This window comes from Balaenoptera borealis (genome assembly GCF_965194805.1).
Source record: "Balaenoptera borealis genome assembly, chromosome: 19".
Lineage (NCBI taxonomy): Eukaryota > Metazoa > Chordata > Mammalia > Artiodactyla > Balaenopteridae > Balaenoptera > Balaenoptera borealis.
The window spans coordinates 6,734,135-6,755,467 of record NC_138878.1 but is presented as its reverse complement, the minus strand read 5'-3'; the positions used below and the strand labels follow the sequence as shown (position 1 = coordinate 6,755,467).

General features: G+C 47.5%; 1 protein-coding gene across 1 annotated transcript in view; it reads right to left on the bottom strand.

Moving 5' to 3' along the window:
- LOC309617699 (polycystin-1-like protein 2) overlaps positions 1 to 21,333 on the bottom strand; it is a gene marked incomplete at its 5' end in the record, with an annotated part of 99,076 nt that overhangs the window by 7,379 nt on the left and 70,364 nt on the right. Inside the window, 11 exon segments of the mRNA XM_082370218.1 lie at positions 2,496 to 2,592; positions 3,771 to 3,957; positions 5,167 to 5,404; positions 8,948 to 9,164; positions 14,802 to 14,864; positions 14,866 to 15,020; positions 15,712 to 15,911; positions 18,269 to 18,319; positions 18,321 to 18,413; positions 20,046 to 20,103; positions 20,106 to 20,353. Of these exon segments, the coding sequence (XP_082226344.1) occupies positions 2,496 to 2,592; positions 3,771 to 3,957; positions 5,167 to 5,404; positions 8,948 to 9,164; positions 14,802 to 14,864; positions 14,866 to 15,020; positions 15,712 to 15,911; positions 18,269 to 18,319; positions 18,321 to 18,413; positions 20,046 to 20,103; positions 20,106 to 20,353 (1,607 nt within the window).

Here is a 21,333-nt window from a genome sequence, read left to right as displayed (position 1 = left end):
GAACATTTCTGTCACCCCTAAAGGTTTTGTCATGTCCCAAAAATTGGTCTCTACTCCCACTCTATCCCCACCCTTAGCCCCATTAATTTTCTTTCTGTCTTCATGATTTTTTTTTCTGGACTTTTCATATAAACGGAATCATATGTACATAGTTTCTTGTATCTGGCATCTTTCACTTAGCATAATGGTTTGGTGTTCGTCCATGTTGTGTATATTAGTTAGTTTCTTTTTCTTTTTCTTTCTTTTTTTTTTTTTCCTCCCGCGCCACGTGGCTTGCAGGACCTTAGTTCCCTGACCAGGGCTCAGACCTGGGCCCCCTGAAGTGGAAGCTCAGAGTCCTAACCAGTGGACCGCCAGAGAATTCCCTGTAGTTAGTTTCTTTTTATTGTTGAGTAATATTCCGTTGTGCGGACATACTACCTTTTGTTTATCCATTCACCTGCTGATGGCCATTTGGATTACTCCTAGTTTGGGCTATTAAGAATCATGTTGCTATGAATGTGTTGTGCGGACATATATTTTCATTTCTCCTGGGTAGATTCCTAGGAGTGGCTAAATATCTTTTGACTGTTACAAATGAAGCTTCTGTGGACATTTGTGTACAAGTTCCTGTATGAAAATAATTCTTCATTTCTCTGGGATAAATGCCCAGGAGTGTAATTTCTGGGGCGTATGGTAAGCCCATTTTTAGTTTTGAAAGGAACTGCCAAACTGTTTTCCGGAGCGGCTGTACCATTTTACATTCCCACCAGCAACGTAAGAATGCTCCAGTTTCTCTGCATCCTTGTCAGCATTTGGTGTTGTCACTATTTTTAGCCAGTCTGATAGGGGTATATTGACCCAACTATCCTTTGGATCCATGCCCCTCTGTCCACCCCCACTGCTGATGCATGCCATCTCTAGTCTGGACCATTTCAGTAGTCTTCCTACTGGCCTCCGCACTTCTACTTTTGACCCAATACCTCTGGTCTCCAAGAGCAGTCACAAAATCGCAAATCCGATCATGCTGCTCTCCTATTTAAAACACTCCAAAACCCCGGCATTGCCCCAGGCCCTACAGGGCCCTGCATGACCTGCTCCCCATCCACCCCTCTGCCCTCATCTTGAAGCATTCCTTCCATGCACACACAGCTCCCCATGCTCTGGCCACCCTGTCAGTAATTGCTATAAAATGACAAGCTCTTGTCCCACCTCAGGGCCTCTGCACATGCCCAGTGTTCAGACCCTCCCTCTCCCATCCTCTAGGAGCCACCCTCTTATCCTACCCCCTCATTCTCTCTTACAAGTCGTGCTGTGCATTTACTTGTTTAATGTGTCTCCCCAGATGGGCTGTTCATTCCAAGAGCAGCAACCTGTTCCATCCAGTCAGTGCTGTGTTGCCAGGGCTGAGGCTGAGAGTGGGGATTGACTTCAGATGGGCAAGAGGGAACTTTTGGGGGTAAGTTCCAAAAAGTTTTGGGGGTAAGTTCCAAAAAGCTGTTCTAAATCTGAATTGTGGTGATAGTTGCACGACTCTATAAATTTACTAAAATCAGTAATTATACACTTACAATGACTGGATTTTATGTAAATCATGTTCCCAAGCCATTGTACTGCCTGGCACACAGAAAGTACTCCCTGGATAATTGCCAAAGGAATTACTGAATGAATATTTGATCAGTCAGGAGGCTGTCGTCTCTTTGGAGAAAAATTATTCTTTTGACTTGGGAAGATGGTTTTAATGGACTTTTTGGATCTACAAAGCCAAATCCCTATTGTAGGGCAGAAGAATACAGTCCCATGAGGAGGTCACCACACTGCATGATGATGTAGGGATGTGGGCTTTCGTTTGTTCCTGTTTTACTTTCCCTGAAAGTCAAAATCTCTGTATAGACTATTAGAGTGTTGAATCTGTTCTGTTTGCCTGTTTGTTTTTTGTAATTCCCTTCTTGGAGGCACGCTCAGGAGTTTTGGCTGGGAAGTGAGAAATCGGGTTGGGGGAAGAGGGCTGGTCATGGGCTCCTCTGACCAGTCAGCATGGCTGCGTTCCACTAAAACTCTTTACAAAAACAGGCGCTGGGCTAGATTTGGCCCCCTGGCTGTTGTTGGCAGACCTTTGTCTTAGAACCCTAATTATAGCTCCCTCACCCCCCATTCACACACCCCACCCACACAAGCCTGTCGTTTTTTGGTTGTCTAATGACCTGAGCCCTGGAGAAGAAAGCTGCTTGCTTGGGATTACACAGAGGATGATGGCCCTTGAAGAACGTGGAACCCATAGTGCCTCTTCATGCTTAGGTGTCAGAGAGAAGGGCTTGGATAGGGGAGGAACAGGTTGCCCAAGAGACAGAGGAAGAGTCACTTGTCCCTGGATGGATTGGGGGTGCTTCAACAGTCAGGGTGAAGGCTGATGGGGAGCGAAGGTCTGAGGCCAGGACCACCCAGTGGCTGGGCTCCACGGGGCTTTCTCAGCCTCGTCAGGTTCCAGGCCCCTGCCTGCACCCGGGTACCATTACCTGGGCCAGAGAGACGTCCCAGGAGGGGGACCACAGGCTCCTCTTCGTCCTCCACTCTCTTCAACACCAGCGCAAAGAAAGCAGCGAACCCCAGCACCTGGAAAACACCCACTGTGAACCCCAAGCCTGGGTTGGAAACTCCCTATCAATTCCTGGTCTGAGCTGGGGTGGAATGGGAGCCACACTTGTGTGCTGGGCGCAGGAGCCATGCTCTGGGGAAACCATCCTCTGCAGAGAGGGGACGTGGTCATAAAGGGTCAGGGGCAGGGCTTGCGTGCCTGGCCACCAACCAGGCAGAGACACTCAAATCCTTGAACTCACCCTGCTTCCGGCATTCTCTGAGCCCTCCCACCTGCTGGTCTCCTGCTGCTCGGCCTCTCTCTTACCTCTCAGCCTGGTGACTTACTAGCATAGTGGGTTAAACCTGCCTCCTCCCTCTTTCCCTCCCTCCCTTTCTTTCTGTGTTAAGTAATTCCTTCCATTACACTGTCTCTCCGCCTTCAGTGCACAAGCACAGTAGGATTCTGTGGTTTGATTGGGGAACAAAAAGGTTCAGGACTGTTCTTAATATTCTCAGACTAGATTGGGGGAGGTGTCAGGAGCTGTTTAAGTCTCTGATGAAGGCTGTTCAGGGCAGAATGAGGGTGGGGGATTCCGTGATGCCTCGTAGGTGGAAGGATTTTCTCTAAATATTCCCTCACTTCTGCAGCTCCCCCGACACAGTATTCCTACTGCCTGGCTCCTTCCAGGCAGGGCTCAGGGTCTCTTTGACTCTCACTGCTCTCTTGCGTGATTTTACATTTTCAGAAATAGGAGCGTATTTCCAGTTCATGCACACATTTAATGGCTTGGTGTTCTTTTTTCTGAAGGTAAAGTTTGTGTAAGTTGCTGGCCCATCTCACAATCAAAAGCATCCTACACCTGAGGAAGTAAGATATCATTCCTATTTATACATGTGGCCTAAGGGCAAGATATTTTTGTGACCTTATCCTCTTAACCTCAGGTTTTCTCATCTGTAAAATGGAGGTGAGGCCCCTCCTAAGGGTGACTGTGATGATGAAATGTCCACATCTGGCCCTGAGGGAGCGTGGGTTATCCTGGTAATTACCTTCCTGCCCCAGGTCCACCCAGAAGTGGTGCTCCACGTGGGTTTGTTGAATTAATAGATTGAATAGATGAAGGAGTTGCTGAAGCCTAAGAACTGGGCAGCTGGCAGGAGGGAAATCATGGGCGGAGGGCAGGAGGGCAGGAGGGCAGCCACTTAGGGGTCCTGACCTTCAGGGGCTGGATGACAAACACACTCTCCACAAAGGAGACGGCCATGGAGATGAGCCACTTGAGGGGGCTGGCCCGCCCGTAGTGCAGGCCGTAGAGCATGGTGAAGAAGGCTGCCACCAGGAGCCAGCCCACCAGGACACACCACCAGGGGAGGCCTCCAGGGGGCTTGCTCGCCTGCAGGGAGCTGCAAGAGAGGATGAGTGTAATCACGGGGGCACCATTTGGGCTCCAGTTCAAACCCTGCCCCAACCCTACCAGCTGCGTGACCTTGGCCAAGCTCCTTGACCCCTCAGACCCTCACTATTCTCCTCTATCCTATTCTGTATTCAATCCGGTACACATACATATATTCTGTTGAGGTCACCTTTATTCGGTGCTTACTAGGAGCCAGTCCCCATGCAAACTGCTTTATACGGGTTTTCTCTGTTATTCCTCATGGCAAGCCTAGAAGGCTGGTACTTAAGTTTTTATTATGAAAATTCCCCATTTTACGGGAATCAGTGAGTACAGTGAACCCTCATCAACTACTTTCAACAACCATCACCTCCTTGTCAAACGTGTATCATCTATCCCCACATGCTTTCTTTTTTTTTCTGGAATATTTTAAAATAAATTTCATACATAATATAAAATCATCACCAATTATTTTAGAATACATCTCAAAAAAATGGTCATTTTTTTCACTGAATTATGGTGCTGTTGTTGGGGAAGAAAAAAAATTTCCCTCTACCCTTTCTAGATTCTTCTGGCTGGTCTAAATTAACATGAGACAGATTAACAGGAGAAAAAGAAATTTAATTACATATGTATAGGGGCTCCAGAAGAATATAAGGCTCAAGGACAAGTTAGGCAACTGAGGGTTATGTGGCATCTCAGAGGAAAGGGGGGTAGGGGTTTGGGACCTCAAAGGGGAGGAAGGCAGTTCATATGGAGATGAAAGCAAATGTTTGGTAAACAAATGTTTGCTATGCCGGCAGTGACAATGGGACCCTGGAGAAGACGTTGGTCTCCAGGCCCTTCCACGCTTAGCCCACATGCTGCTCTTCATGGACCAGGCCCTTTTAAATTCTTCTTAGGTTTGAACCAGGAGATAGGCATTATCATTCCCATATTACAGATAAGGAAACTATGGCTCAGAGAGGATGAGGGGCTTGTCCAAGGGTGTGCAGCTAGGAAACACCCACGTGAAAATGGTTATAAACTGTAAAGTGCTGTACAAAGGGCTCTAACCGTCAGCTGGCAAAATCACCCTGTTCAAAGTCCTCTTCCCTGAATTTGTGCAGTCCATAATCGCTGCTTCTTGGGGAGATTCGGATGAATAACCTTCCGAGGTTGACCGGGATGCGCTCTCCCTGCAGGCCCCAGGCTGGGAGCACCCACGGGAGTGTATTACCTGGAGTGTGCTGGGGGTGGGGTTCCGGGCTGTCCCCCCAGGCAGCCCTTCAGGGTCTGCAGCTGCCCCAGTGCCTGGGTGTGGCTCTGGCACCGGGAAAAGCCCTGGGGCTCCCACAGCAGCAGCTCTTGCTCTAGGTGCTCCAGCTGAAGGTAGAGACACTGCCTGTAGGCACTGTCCTTCCAAGCATCTCTTGGGCCCACCTCAGGCCTGGGGCACTGCATTTTTTTCTGGAGGACTAGGGAGAGAAAGAGCATCAGCTGGTGCTGAGTGACAGAGCAGACCGAGTGCAGTAGAAACAGGAGTGTTAGTAACGGCTTTCTTGTATCGAGCGCTTACTGTGTGCCAAACCATGAGGAATCTGAGGTTCAGAAAGATGGAATACTTGGCTCATACGGTCAGTTAGGATTTGAATGTTCCTCTTTTAGTCTTTTATCAAGGGCATTTTCAAAATTTCCTTACATGTAGAAGAGACAAGAATAGTACACCCATTGCCCTCCTGCAGCAATTACCCACATTTTGCCAATCTTGTCTTGTCTCAGCCCTCCAATTTTTTTTTTCCTGCAGTACCTTAAGTAAATCCGAGACATAATGTTCTCTCATCAGCAAATATTTTAATACGTACAAGATTTGAATTTGAACCCAAGTTTGCCTGTTGCCAAAGATGGTATAAGTCTTAATCTTTTGTTTTTAACTTTTTATTATGAAAAAATTTAAATTACAAAAGTAAAGAGAATGATGAGATGAACCTATACCCATTGCTCAAAATTATCACCTCATCCTGTCACCAATCCTGTTTCGCCTGCACCCCACCCACCCTCTCCATGTGGATTATTTTGAAGTAAATTCCAAGCCCCACGTCCTGAGACTAAATATTTTAATATGCTTCTATGGAAGAAAAGGACTCCTTTTAAAAACAAGACCACAATGTGTCATTATCAATTTTTAAAACAATAATGATAGTCCCTTAATAGCGTGAAGCAACCAGTCAGTGGAGAAGTTTCCCCCCGTTATCTCTGAATGTTTTTCTACAGTTTGTTCAAATTTCAGTTTCCTTAAGTTTTTTTTTTTAAAAAAAAACAAAGGTGTTGGGCTTCCCTGGTGGCGCAGTGGTTACGAATCCACCTGCCAGTGCAGGGGACACGGGTTCGAGCCCTGGTCTGGGAAGATCCCACATGCCACGGAGCAGCTAAGCCCGTGCGCCACAACTACTGAGCCTGCGCTCTAGAGCCCGTGAGCCACAACTACTGAGCCCACGTGCCACAACTACTGAGCCCACGTGCCACAACTACTGAAGCCCATGCACCTAGAGCCCATGCTCTGCAACAAAAGAAGCCACCGCAATGAGAAGCCCGTGCACCGCAACGAAGAGTAGCCCCTGCTTGCTGCATCTAGAGAAAGCCCACGTGCAGCAACAAAGACCCAACGCAGCCAAAAATAAATAAATAAATTTATTTTTTAAAAAAATTGATATTTAATACAGTGTGTGTGTGTGTGAAAAAAAATTGATATTTAAAAAAACCCAAAAAAAACAAAAAAAAAGGTTTTTTTTGTTTTAAATTACAGAGGTAATGCATATTCATTGCAAGAAAAAGACTAATTTGAACCTTTTCATTATTCCCCGAGTGTTCTAAGGGAAGCTTGGACTCTCCAGGTGGAACCAGGCCTGGGTCCCTGGAGCCTGAGCTGGGAGGCCGGTGCCCAGGGGCACATTCTCCTGGGACAGGAAGGGCCCAGGTCTGGCCAGTGTGCATCTTCACAAGGGGTGCGTGAGACTGGATATAGAACATGGCAAAATGGAGCACCCTGACCCCAGGACCCCTCCCCACTCACCAGTGAGAAGTGAATGAGAAAATAACAAGTGATGTGGAGAAAGCTATGGCTCAGACCTGATGTTGGTAAAGACCTGGCAACATTGACTCTGACTCCCTCTGACTCAGGCCTCCTACCTCCCCCTCCCTCCTGGGCCTCCCTCACTGAAGCCACAGCTAATGGTTCCAGCATCAACAGCCTTCGTGTTGTAAGCGTTCTGGCAATGTTTCCGGAAGATACCATCATTTGCAATCATAAACACTTACTGAATCCTTGCTTTGTGTCAGACTCGGATCTAAGCGCTTAATGTGTCGTATGATCTCATTCAGTCCTCAGAACAAGCCAAGGAGCTGGGTGGATCAGCGCTTCCGTTTTATAGGGAGAGGAAATAGTCTCAGAGAGGTTAAACAACTGTCCAAAGTTGCACAGCTGCTTTTGCATCTGGGAGAGCCCCAGGTCTGGCCAACTCCAGAGTCCTTGTTCTAAGGCCCATGCTGTGAATGCCAAAGTCCCCCAAACCCCAAAGACCCCAAACAGGGCCAAGTGTCCAGCGTGGGCATCAGCAGAGCTGCTGCAGGGACGACCTTCATGGGCAGCCCAAGCCCAGCTCTCCAGGGCTAATCCTCCAGAGTGGCTGGAACACGGGGGTCAAAGTAGGGCTGACCATGGGGTCCGCATAGGCCTGGCCAGGAGGGAGTGCTACAGTAAGGACTTGGGACCTGGTCTTCAGGACAGTGGCTCTCAACATCCTGTGTGCATAACAGTCACAAAAGTGACTGGTAAAAAATGCAGATTCCTGGCCTCACCTTAGAAAATTTAATTCACTGTATCAGAGGTGGAGCCAAGAGTTATGAATTCAAACTCCCCAATCTATAGACTCCATTTTTATATTCTAAACAAGGTTTAGACTGTGACCAGCCTTGTGTTTTAAAAATGGCAGCATTCTTAACCCACACCATCCAATATGGTAGCCACTTGCCACATGTGACTTTTTAAAATTAAAAAAAAATTTTTTTTTTCTAGTTCCCTGACCAGAGATTGAACCCCAGCCCCCTGAGTTGGGAGTGCAGAGTCTTATCCACTGTGCCACCAGGGAAGTCCCTCGAAAGACATTTTCAAAGGTGTGTATCAATTGCAAGTGAGGATTGCAGGAGAAAGAGAAGGTGATTCTGAATTTTTAGTATTTCATAGGAATAAAGATTTCATAGGAATAACAAGGAAGAGGAACAGGTTTTTATGGGAAGATATATATGGTTTAGTTTTTTTTAATAAAATTTAAAATTAAAATAAAAAAATTTAGTTCCCTAGTCACACGAGCTACATTTCAAGTGTCAATAGCTACATGTGGCCAGTGGCTGCCATATTGGTCAGTGCAGATATAGACCATTTCTGTCACTGTGGGAAGTTCTATTGGACAACCTGATCTAAACACTGGAGGCAGCGATCTGGGTGGAAGATAGACAGGAAAGGGGCAAGAGCAGAGTCAGAGAGACTAGTTCAAACCAGAATAATGTGCAATACATATGTGCAGCTCTTCACACAATTCATGATTTGGCCACAAGCAATGTGAAAGCAGTGCAAGAGATGCTTAGGGGCTAAAGAGCACATGGTTGGAGACCCTGTTGTGAGCTCGGGGGTTGGGTTGCTCCCCTGAGGAAGGGACACATCAGCCAAGAATAAAGTCTGAGTAGGCATTGGCCAAGTGAAGAGAGGAGAAAGAACATTCTAGATCAGAGGACAAGCATGTGTGCAGGCCTTAGTGGGAAGGCAGCTTGGCGTTGTGTGGAGAGCAGGATGCCTGTGGTACTGCGAGGGAGGCGGTGGCGAGTGGTTGGAGTGGAGGCTGGTGAGGGAGACCCCCGGTAGGACTTCTTGACTCCCTAGTGATAGTGATACAGACGTGGCCCTCGGTCCTGCATCCACCTGGCTCCAACATGCCCCCTCTCGGCCCAGAAATGTTAGGACTCACCTTTCACTTGTACAGACCGAAGAGTGAGTGTTAAAGGGCCCCCTGTCTGGCTGGCTTCCTTCCAGAACACCTGCCCTGCTTCGATCTGCTGACAGACGACGTCTTCCACCAAGGCCAGCAGTTGGTTGATGTCCACCGAGTTCGCGAAGTCCCAGCCCGAGCGAGGGGGTGGCACCTTCAGAGGTTTGAACAAGGAGCTGACGAGGCTCCACAAATCCTGCAAGTCACCCAGGGGGAAGGGGACGTGAGCTACAGGTGAGGGGGCAGCAGAGTGGTCAAGAGCACTTGCCCTGGGGCTGGACAATCTGGGTCTGAATCCCAGCTCTGCCTACTGAGACATGATGTTGGACCACCCTGAGCTTCTGTTTTGTCCTCCATAAAATTCCCTCTTCTAGGATTTCAACTGATACATTCCAGGCTGTATTCCTTGAAGTGTGGCACAAAGTAGGTGCTCAATAAATGCTTAACGTGTGCATGAATGCAGATGGAATTCTTTCTGTGTGCTTCCAGCCTGCAATCTGTTTGAAAGTATAATATTTTGTACATAGTAGGTACGCAAAAATGTATGTGCATGTGTGTGTATATGTTGTAGGTGTTTGCGTGAATATTTATATGTGCCTGTGTGTACATGCATGTAAACATACGTATGTGGTATGTGTGCACTTGTGTGTACCTGTATGTGTGCAGGTGTGTTTGCAGGCATGCATATGTGTGTACATGTGCACGCATGTACATGTAGGTGTGGGGTGTATGTGGGTGTGTACACGTGGCATGTGTGTATGCATTCATGTGTAGGTGTGTGTGTATGTGTACATGTGTGCACTGTGCAGATATATGTGTGTGTGTGTGTGTGTGTACACGTGCACATGTGTACATGTTTGTAGGTGTGTGTGTGATGTATGTGAATGTGTGCACATGTGGCATGTGTGTATGCATGCATGTGTAGGTGTGTGTGTATGTGTACATGTGTGCACTGTGCAGATATATGTGTGTGTGTGTGTGTGTGTACACGTGCACATGTGTACATGTTTGTAGGTGTGTGTGATGTATGTGAATGTGTGCACATGTGGCATGTGTGTATGCATGCATGTGTAGGTGTGTGTGTATGTGTACATGTGTGCACTGTGCAGATATATGTGTGTGTGTGTGTGTACACGTGCACATGTGTACATGTTTGTAGGTGTGTGTGTGATGTATGTGAATGTGTGCACATGTGGCATGTGTGTATGCATGCATGTGTAGGTGTGTGTGTATGTGTACATGTGTGCACTGTGCAGATATATGTGTGTGTGTGTGTGTGTACACGTGCACATGTGTACATGTTTGTAGGTGTGTGTGTGATGTATGTGAATGTGTGCACATGTGGCATGTGTGTATGCATGCATGTGTAGGTATATGTGTGTACTGTGTGCACATATGTGTGTACATGTGCACGCATGTACATGTAGGTGTGGGGTGTATGTGGGTGTGTACACGTGGCATGTGTGTATGCATTCATGTGTAGGTGTGTGTGTGTGTGTACATGTGTGCACTGTGCAGATATGTGTGTGTGTGTGTGTGTGTGTACACGTGCACATGTGTACATGTTTGTAGGTGTGTGTGATGTATGTGAATGTGTGCACATGTGGCATGTGTGTATGCATGCATGTGTAGGTGTGTGTGTATGTGTACATGTGTGCACTGTGCAGATATATGTGTGTGTGTGTGTGTGTGTACACGTGCACATGTGTACATGTTTGTAGGTGTGTGTGTGATGTATGTGAATGTGTGCACATGTGGCATGTGTGTATGCATGCATGTGTAGGTGTGTGTGTGTGTACATGTGTGCACTGTGCAGATATGTGTGTGTGTGTGTGTGTGTGTACACGTGCACATGTGTACATGTTTGTAGGTGTGTGTGTGATGTATGTGAATGTGTGCACATGTGGCATGTGTGTATGCATTCATGTGTAGGTGTGTGTGTGTGTGTACATGTGTGCACTGTGCAGATATGTGTGTGTGTGTGTGTGTGTGTACACGTGCACATGTGTACATGTTTGTAGGTGTGTGTGATGTATGTGAATGTGTGCACATGTGGCATGTGTGTATGCATGCATGTGTAGGTGTGTGTGTATGTGTACATGTGTGCACTGTGCAGATATGTGTGTGTGTGTGTGTGTGTGTACACGTGCACATGTGTACATGTTTGTAGGTGTGTGTGATGTATGTGAATGTGTGCACATGTGGCATGTGTGTATGCATTCATGTGTAGGTGTGTGTGTGTACTGTGTACATGTGTGCACTGTGCAGATATATGTGTGTGTGTGTGTGTGTGTGTACACGTGCACATGTGTACATGTTTGTAGGTGTGTGTGATGTATGTGAATGTGTGCACATGTGGCATGTGTGTATGCATGCATGTGTAGGTGTGTGTGTATGTGTACATGTGTGCACTGTGCAGATATATGTGTGTGTGTGTGTGTGTACACGTGCACATGTGTACATGTTTGTAGGTGTGTGTGATGTATGTGAATGTGTGCACATGTGGCATGTGTGTATGCATGCATGTGTAGGTATATGTGTGTGTGTGTACATGTGTGCACTGTGCAGATATGTGTGTGTGTGTGTGTGTGTACACGTGCACATGTGTACATGTTTGTAGGTGTGTGTGTGATGTATGTGAATGTGTGCACATGTGGCATGTGTGTATGCATGCATGTGTAGGTGTGTGTGTATGTGTACATGTGTGCACTGTGCAGATATGTGTGTGTGTGTGTGTGTGTGTACACGTGCACATGTGTACATGTTTGTAGGTGTGTGTGATGTATGTGAATGTGTGCACATGTGGCATGTGTGTATGCATGCATGTGTAGGTGTGTGTGTATGTGTACATGTGTGCACTGTGCAGATATATGTGTGTGTGTGTGTGTGTACACGTGCACATGTGTACATGTTTGTAGGTGTGTGTGATGTATGTGAATGTGTGCACATGTGGCATGTGTGTATGCATGCATGTGTAGGTGTGTGTGTATGTGTACATGTGTGCACTGTGCAGATATGTGTGTGTGTGTGTGTGTGTACACGTGCACATGTGTACATGTTTGTAGGTGTGTGTGTGATGTATGTGAATGTGTGCACATGTGGCATGTGTGTATGCATGCATGTGTAGGTGTGTGTGTATGTGTACATGTGTGCACTGTGCAGATATGTGTGTGTGTGTGTGTGTGTACACGTGCACATGTGTACATGTTTGTAGGTGTGTGTGTGATGTATGTGAATGTGTGCACATGTGGCATGTGTGTATGCATGCATGTGTAGGTGTGTGTGTATGTGTACATGTGTGCACTGTGCAGATATGTGTGTGTGTGTGTGTGTGTACACGTGCACATGTGTACATGTTTGTAGGTGTGTGTGATGTATGTGAATGTGTGCACATGTGGCATGTGTGTATGCATGCATGTGTAGGTGTGTGTGTATGTGTACATGTGTGCACTGTGCAGATATGTGTGTGTGTGTGTGTGTGTGTACACGTGCACATGTGTACATGTTTGTAGGTGTGTGTGATGTATGTGAATGTGTGCACATGTGGCATGTGTGTATGCATGCATGTGTAGGTGTGTGTGTATGTGTACATGTGTGCACTGTGCAGATATGTGTGTGTGTGTGTGTGTGTACACGTGCACATGTGTACATGTTTGTAGGTGTGTGTGATGTATGTGAATGTGTGCACATGTGGCATGTGTGTATGCATGCATGTGTAGGTATATGTGTATGTGTACATGTGTGCACTGTGCAGATATATGTGTGTGTGTGTGTGTGTACACGTGCACATGTGTACATGTTTGTAGGTGTGTGTGTGATGTATGTGAATGTGTGCACATGTGGCATGTGTGTATGCATGCATGTGTAGGTGTGTGTATGTGTACATGTGTGCACTGTGCAGATATGTGTGTGTGTGTGTGTGTGTGTACACGTGCACATGTGTACATGTTTGTAGGTGTGTGTGATGTATGTGAATGTGTGCACATGTGGCATGTGTGTATGCATGCATGTGTAGGTGTGTGTGTATGTGTACATGTGTGCACTGTGCAGATATGTGTGTGTGTGTGTGTGTGTGTACACGTGCACATGTGTACATGTTTGTAGGTGTGTGTGATGTATGTGAATGTGTGCACATGTGGCATGTGTGTATGCATGCATGTGTAGGTGTGTGTGTATGTGTACATGTGTGCACTGTGCAGATATGTGTGTGTGTGTGTGTGTGTACACGTGCACATGTGTACATGTTTGTAGGTGTGTGTGATGTATGTGAATGTGTGCACATGTGGCATGTGTGTATGCATGCATGTGTAGGTATATGTGTGTGTGTGTACATGTGTGCACTGTGCAGATATATGTGTGTGTGTGTGTGTGTACACGTGCACATGTGTACATGTTTGTAGGTGTGTGTGATGTATGTGAATGTGTGCACATGTGGCATGTGTGTATGCATGCATGTGTAGGTGTGTGTATGTGTACATGTGTGCACTGTGCAGATATGTGTGTGTGTGTGTGTGTGTGTACACGTGCACATGTGTACATGTTTGTAGGTGTGTGTGATGTATGTGAATGTGTGCACATGTGGCATGTGTGTATGCATGCATGTGTAGGTGTGTGTGTATGTGTACATGTGTGCACTGTGCAGATATGTGTGTGTGTGTGTGTGTGTGTACACGTGCACATGTGTACATGTTTGTAGGTGTGTGTGTGATGTATGTGAATGTGTGCACATGTGGCATGTGTGTATGCATGCATGTGTAGGTATATGTGTGTATGTGTACATGTGTGCACTGTGCAGATATATGTGTGTGTGTGTGTGTGTGTACACGTGCACATGTGTACATGTTTGTAGGTGTGTGTGTGATGTATGTGAATGTGTGCACATGTGGCATGTGTGTATGCATGCATGTGTAGGTATATGTGTGTGTGTGTACATGTGTGCACTGTGCAGATATGTGTGTGTGTGTGTGTGTGTACACGTGCACATGTGTACATGTTTGTAGGTGTGTGTGATGTATGTGAATGTGTGCACATGTGGCATGTGTGTATGCATGCATGTGTAGGTATATGTGTGTATGTGTACATGTGTGCACTGTGCAGATATATGTGTGTGTGTGTGTGTGTGTACACGTGCACATGTGTACATGTTTGTAGGTGTGTGTGTGATGTATGTGAATGTGTGCACATGTGGCATGTGTGTATGCATGCATGTGTAGGTATATGTGTGTATGTGTACATGTGTGCACTGTGCAGATATATGTGTGTGTGTGTGTGTGTACACGTGCACATGTGTACATGTTTGTAGGTGTGTGTGATGTATGTGAATGTGTGCACATGTGGCATGTGTGTATGCATGCATGTGTAGGTGTGTGTGTGTACTGTGTACATGTGTGCACTGTGCAGATATATGTGTGTGTGTGTGTGTGTGTACACGTGCACATGTGTACATGTTTGTAGGTGTGTGTGTGATGTATGTGAATGTGTGCACGTGGCATGTGTGTATGCATGCATGTGTAGGTATATGTGTGTGTGTGTACATGTGTGCACTGTGCAGATATGTGTGTGTGTGTGTGTGTGTGTACACGTGCACATGTGTACATGTTTGTAGGTGTGTGTGTGATGTATGTGAATGTGTGCACATGTGGCATGTGTGTATGCATGCATGTGTAGGTATATGTGTGTACTGTGTGCACATATGTGTAGTGCATGTGTACGCAACTGACGAATCTCAGTGACTGATGCTGTCCGACAACATGGGTTGTAGGCTTCAAACCCCAGTCCCCACCCCCTTCTGCCCAGGCTAGAGCTCCCCACACTGCCGAGGTTGAGGACCCGCCTTGGTCACTGCTTCAGGTGTCAGAAGACCATCCCCCACAGGCTGCGGTGAGGGGGCCAGGCTGAGGGGGCCCCCCATCCCATTTCCCAGTGTTCTGCTCCTTGGTTACCCAAGGACGGGTGTTCCAAAAAATCTGAACGATCAGGAGGTTGATGGGAAACATGAGGAGTGAGCTCTCCAGCCCAATCATCACTTCCTGCCAAGTGAATTCGATTTTACCTGGGGCAGTGGAGGGAAGGGGTCAAGGGGAGAGTCCCCTCCCCCCTTCCAGAAGGTGGCTGTGCAGTAAGGGTTAACCTTGCCCAAAGAGAGGTCTGCCCCTTGAGTGGCTCCTGGGAGGTGACCACTGAGCCCTTGGGCTGTCCTGCCTGGTGGGTATGCCTTTGTTTACCTGGGGTCTTGGGCCACTCCATATAGTCTATGCTAACAGTGTGATTTATGGTGGGGGCCTTGGTTGCACCGTATCACCTCAACCTCTGGAGGGGCTGGAGGCTAAGGTCGGCCATACTGGGGTCAGCCATGTCTATGTGAGCATGCCCCAATAAAAACTTTGGGCACCAAGGCTCGGGTGAGCATCCCTGGTTGGCATTACTCCATGTGTGTTGTCACACGTCATTGTCAGGAGGAGTGAGCGCTGTCCAGACTCCACTGGGAGAACGTAACTGGAAGCTCCATGCTTGGTCTCCCATGGACCCTGCCCCACGTGCCTCTTCCCTTTCCTGATTTTGATCTGTATCCTTTCTCTAATAATTATGAGTATAATGGCATTTCTGACTACTGTGAATCCTTCTAATGAATTATTGAACCTGAGGGTGGTCTTGGGACCTCTGGAATTGCAAAGCATTTCTGGGGCAGTGACAGTTCATGTCCACCAGCCACTAGCCCTGATCGCCATGACAGTGGGAGTTACCCAAGTCCATCTTCTGCTCATCTGGGTCCTTGGGGACACCCCGGAACATGATGGTGGTCAGTATGGTGCAGAGGAGCAGTGAGAAGCAGCAGGACACCTGGTGGACATGGGTGAAGTTGCTCCAAGCTGAGCTGCTAAAGATGGAGTACCAAATGTGGCCATCCTGGAAGCCTGTGGAGGTCTTCATGAAAAACAGGTGGCTGTGGACAGGCCAGGGGAGAGGGACAGGCATTTAGGGAGACAGGAATGGGGAGAAGCCTAGTCTCTTTGGAGCAATCCTGGGATGAGAGGAAGGGATTTGTTTCTAAAATTCATCATCTGTTTTTTTCTTTTATAGAAGAAATACAGCATCATAGTAGCATCACTTCAAGTTAATGATGGGGACTCTGGACAGAGTGGTTGGAACCCTAGACAGCCCTCTTACTACTGTGTGACCTCAGGTAAGTTACTTTACTCTTTGTACCTCAGTTTACTCATCTGTAAAATGGGGGTAATAACAGAACCTGCCTCACTGGATTGTTGAAAGGATTAAAAATGATAATTTTTGTAAAGCATTTGGCAAAGTAGCTGGCATATAGGTGAGTGTTCATCAGTGTTAGCAATAATTTTTGTTATAATTTTTTTTTTTTAAAGCAAGGAACATGACTTTTTTTTTTTTTAAATGGGAAATATTTATTTATTTATTTATTTATTTATTTTTGGCTGTGTTGGGTCTTCGTTTCTGTGCGAGGGCTTTCTCTAGTTGCGGCAAGCGGGGGCCACTCTTCATCGCGGTGCGTGGGCCTCTCACTGTTGCGGCCTCTCTTGTTGCGGAGCACAGGCTGCAGACGCGCGGGCTCAGTAATTGTGGCTCACGGGCCTAGTTGCTCCATGGCATGTGGGATCTTCCCAGACCAGGGCTCGAACCCGTGTCCCCTGCATTGGCAGGCAGATTCTCAACCACTGCGCCACCAGGGAAGCCCTATAATTTTTATATAATAATATATAACTCTAATGTTATTTGTTTTTTTATAATTAGGGCATTAGAGAATAGTGGTTAAAAATCCCAGGCTTTGGGTTCAGACTCAGTTTGAGAGAATAAAAATTGTGAGACAGGGTTTCTGAAAATGGCACCACATTCTCCTAAAGAACCTGTATTATTTCCCTATGAGTAGAATGTAGTTTAACCACAGGAGCTATTCAAAGGCCCAGATTGTGCTAAGAGTGTCCAGAGTAGAGATTCCCAGCTGCCGCCTGTCCTGATTGGTCAATGCCAGAACCCTCCAGGGTTGTAAGATACTTTGTCACTCGGGCGTGTGCCGGTGGCCTGGACTCAGAGTAAAGGTGCAGAAAGAGAGAGGTCAGTTGCCAACAACAGGGATTGTCCATGTTATTCGTCTTATTCAACAAATATTTGATGCCCCTGGTGCTGTGTCCCAGGCTCTCTGCTGGGCCCCAGGGATTCACAGGAGGGATGAGGAGCTTTTGCCTTCAGAGAGCTCCTTGCCGAGTTTCTAGGCATCACATGTGCTGATGCACTCGGACATAATATCTGCTTCTGGAATTGAGTACTCAGTGTGAGCCGCATAGTGTGCCAAGCACATTACTACATCGTTTCATGGGACCTGGGACCCCCTATGGGGCAGGCACATTGAACTCATCATTTTTCAGATGCAGAAGCTGAGACCTGGAGAGGTGCGGTGACGTATCCAAGGTCACGCGGCAAGTCAACAGCAGGCGTGTGGGACTTTGTGATCCGTGCCCACGTCTGTGTTATACCTGTGTTGGGATCCAAGTCTCTCTGATTCAGACTTTTTCCCCCTTGGAGGCTGAGATGCTCACGGTGGCAGCTGGGAGGAAAAGTCGTCTTTCAGTAAATGCACTAGGAGCAGACTGAATGCCCATCCATAGGAGAGTGGCTGTGGGACATCCATTCTGTGGAATAGCACGCAACCAATAAGGAAAATTTGACCCAAACATACCCTCCTGGAAGGATGTGCGTGATATATCATTAAAGAAAAAAGGCAACATATTTAGAGTAGCATGCCATTTAAAAAGTTATAAAATAACGATCTGTGGTGTTGTGTGTGTGTGTGCACGTGCATGTGTGTACATTTGTATCTGCTTATTTGTGTTTGGGGACGGATGTGGAAGGATGCGCAACAGGAAAGGGGGTGAGGGAGTGAGTAAAGCAAGGGGAAACATGCTGAAAAATGCATCTAGGATAAAACAACATGAAGAAGAAGCTCCAGGTGGCCAGACGTTGAATCACCATTCAGATCAGTCTGTTCACTCATATAAACAATATTATTCTGTGACATTCGTAAGTAAATATGGATAAGTGTTCTATAACTGTTATCACCATCTGAAGATAATTCTGTCTTGGAGGGTCCATGTCCCTTCAGGGCCCTTTAATTGCAACAAGAAAAACTGATTATTAATGTCACACACTCAGAGCTGCCCCGGCCCACTAGCTGAAATGTGCTTTTATTTGGCTGTGACTGAATTATAACGCAACTTCCCTAGAGATGAAAGAACAAAGTAAAGAGCATTTGCTTAAAAAGAAAAAATATAGTACCCGAATTGTTTCCTGTCCTGCTCTGTGGCCACTGGAAATACTTTGTCAAGGACAGTCTCCGACATCGATGGACAGCCACGAGTTGCAGAGGAAGTACCACTTCCGGTCCATTGCCAGGTCATGCACCAGCACCCAGCTCACGTACCTGGAAGGGACCCACACTTTTGAGGATAATGTGGTGGGGGGATGAGACTTCTTTGGACCCCACGAAGGTCCAAACCTGAGCCCAAGAACGAGAACTCTTGGAAAGAGACTTTGTATTTTTCTTCATTGCTCTTGGTGCCTTGATCAAAATGCCCCAATCAGTGGGTGAATTTGGCCTCATGTGGGGAGTTCAGCTAGTGTAGACTGCCAGCTTGGAGGTTGCCAGGTTTTCACAGACATGCTGCAAAAGTGTGCATTCTGAAACTGTGAACCCTCACGCAGGGCAGCAAGCCCAGGGTCACCGGGCTTTACAAGTGAGGAAGGCCAGGTTGTTGTGTGTACAGGGAGGTGCAGGCTTGAGCACACGAAACTCTGTCCTCCTGTGGGCTTCCATCCAGAGAATGAGCCTGCCGTCCATTCAGCACTTCGTGGCGATCATCTAACCTGATTTAGATCTTTGAGGCCCAGGGAAGATGTGAAATCATCTTGCCTCTGCTGGGAGGCCAGATCCAGCAGCAGTTGCTTTACAGGGAAATAAGAGTAATGATAACAAGAGGCACTCTTTATTGAGCATTTACTGCACAATGGGGACTGTGCTAAGAAGCTCCTGACATGCATTTTCTCCTTTCTGGAAGGGTAGTCCCATCAGGCATGCCAGAGCCACCTCTGTTGAGGTCACGCAGCCTCCTGGGGAAGCTGACATCCCCAGTGACCTTTGGGTACAGAACCTGGGTGTGATCAAAACCCAGGCATCTCAGCCCAGCTCAGGACAGCTCTAGAGCCCCCTGTGCGGTCAGCTGAGCTGTCTGTGGGCTGCATCAAAGCTCTTCTCCCCCTGCCCATCCTGCCTCCTTCCCTCCCTGCCCAGGGGCTGATCCCAGGCACTCCTTGGATAAACGGCCTCCATATTCAACTCCATCTCAGAGCCACTTCCCAGGAACCAACCCTACAGCTGAGGGTCTTGGAGCATTAATGTATTAGTGTTTTTGCCTTAGATGAGTCAAAGACAGTGGTCTAAATGCTGTGTTTTCCTAAAGCTGTCAGCCACCGAAGAGTGTTCAGTCTGGAGACCACCCATCTGGGTCACTAGTTTTGGCCTCAGACAGTGGGAAGGAGTCTTGGCTCTGAGCTTGCCAGCTGTGTGACCTGGGCAAGTCAGTTATCTTTCCCGAGCTTAGATTTTCCCACCTATAAAACAAGGATAATAACAGCTCTTGTCCCAGAGGGTCACTGTGAGCATCCAGTGAGAAAAGCACAGGAAGACTTAACTTAGTGCTCTGCAGAAGAGCTCTTCTTAGGTCTTCTCCTGGAGAATCAGCCCAATGTCTCATGTACTTTCCTCCTAGTGGGCAGAGTTTGTCTTTGCAATAGGCGTCTATCCCATTTTACAGATGGGGAAATGGAGGGCTAAATGACAGGTTGATGCTGCAGATGTGTCAAGGGAGGGACTAGCATTGTGTGGCCTGTGGACTGGTGGGCCTCTCTGACCCTTGGTTTCCTCATCTGTGAAATGGGGATCCATTCTGTGCGTCTCACAGAGGCTCGTGAGGATCAGCAAAGCAGCAAAAGCACAATGCCCAGCCTTGGACCTGGCACTTGGTAGGTCCTTGTGGTTTACCCTCCCCTGATTCACCAGGATGGCTGGTCCCCTGAGTTGTTATGCCATAGCCGCAGGCTCCTCAGCTCCCGCCGGGAAACAGGGTGGAGAGTAAGAAGACCTCCACTCCTCCTCGCTCAAAAACCGGGATGTCGGGGTCTGACAGGTGGTGGGGCTCACTCTCTCCATCCAGGCCATATAGGGAGACAGTCCCTTGAAATCCAGAGACCAGTAGTGACCAACTCCACGTGGTAACAGAGCCCCGTGTTTCACTGGAGGTGTTGAAAAACCAATGAAACCCAACAAAGCATGGCCTTTTCACCTCTTCTCCTCCCTTCTTGGACCTGCCAGAGTTATTTTTCAGTTGTGTGAAGATTTAGGGGTGACACTATCTGCATTCACATCTTTGAGATGAGTTATACTCATAAAATGCTTCCTGGTGACCTTTTCAAACTTCTCGAATATTTATTTGAAAGGGCCATAGGGCAAGAACTGGTTTTTCTCCCTAGCGATTATATTCTCAGTGCCTCCCAGAGTTCCCGGCATTGAGACAGGAATGAATGATGGCCCACTACTTTGAAAATACATATTCCCAGGCCCCGCTCCAGACCTACCAAGAATACTGGGCACAGGGCTCAGGAATCTGTATTTTTCTGAAGCCATCCCGGTGATGGCTGGTGACCATGCCTGATTTCCTGAGCCAAAACCAACTACAGCAGATGACACCTATGCTCCACTGACATCCATCACTCAGCCTCACCACTGTGGGGTTCCCATGTCCAGCTGCCAGCAGCTGTGCCTCTTTCCCTGGGGGTTTCTTTGGCTGTTAGAGCAGCAGGTTGAAGGTAGCAGAGACCTGATGGCCCCTGCAGGCCATTTTCCACCAATGACTGGTGGGATTGGTGGATAACTAACCCAGTTCACTTAGTCCTCAGCTGGGATGACTTTGAGGCCCACATTCCTTACTGTTTTCCAGAGTTCCCCAGTGGGATTGGGCTGCAGTTGCCCACAGGGGTAATGGGTTTGATTATGCGCCCCTTATTTGTTCCTTCCCTTCCCCACCTGGCTTCCCACTCCTGTATGTGGTGTCCTGGGATCCCCTCTCAAATCAACTACCTGTGCTTGAATCCCTGTTTCAGAGTCGGCTTCTACAGCAGAGTCTCCACTGTAGACTTTCTCATTTGGATGATTCCTTGCTCTGGGGCTGTCCTGTGTGCTGCAGGATGTTTAGCACCATCCCTGGCCTCTCCTCTCTAGGCGCCAGGAGCATCTCTTCCTGTCCCAAGTTGTGACAACCAAAACCACTTCCAGCATTGCTAGCTGT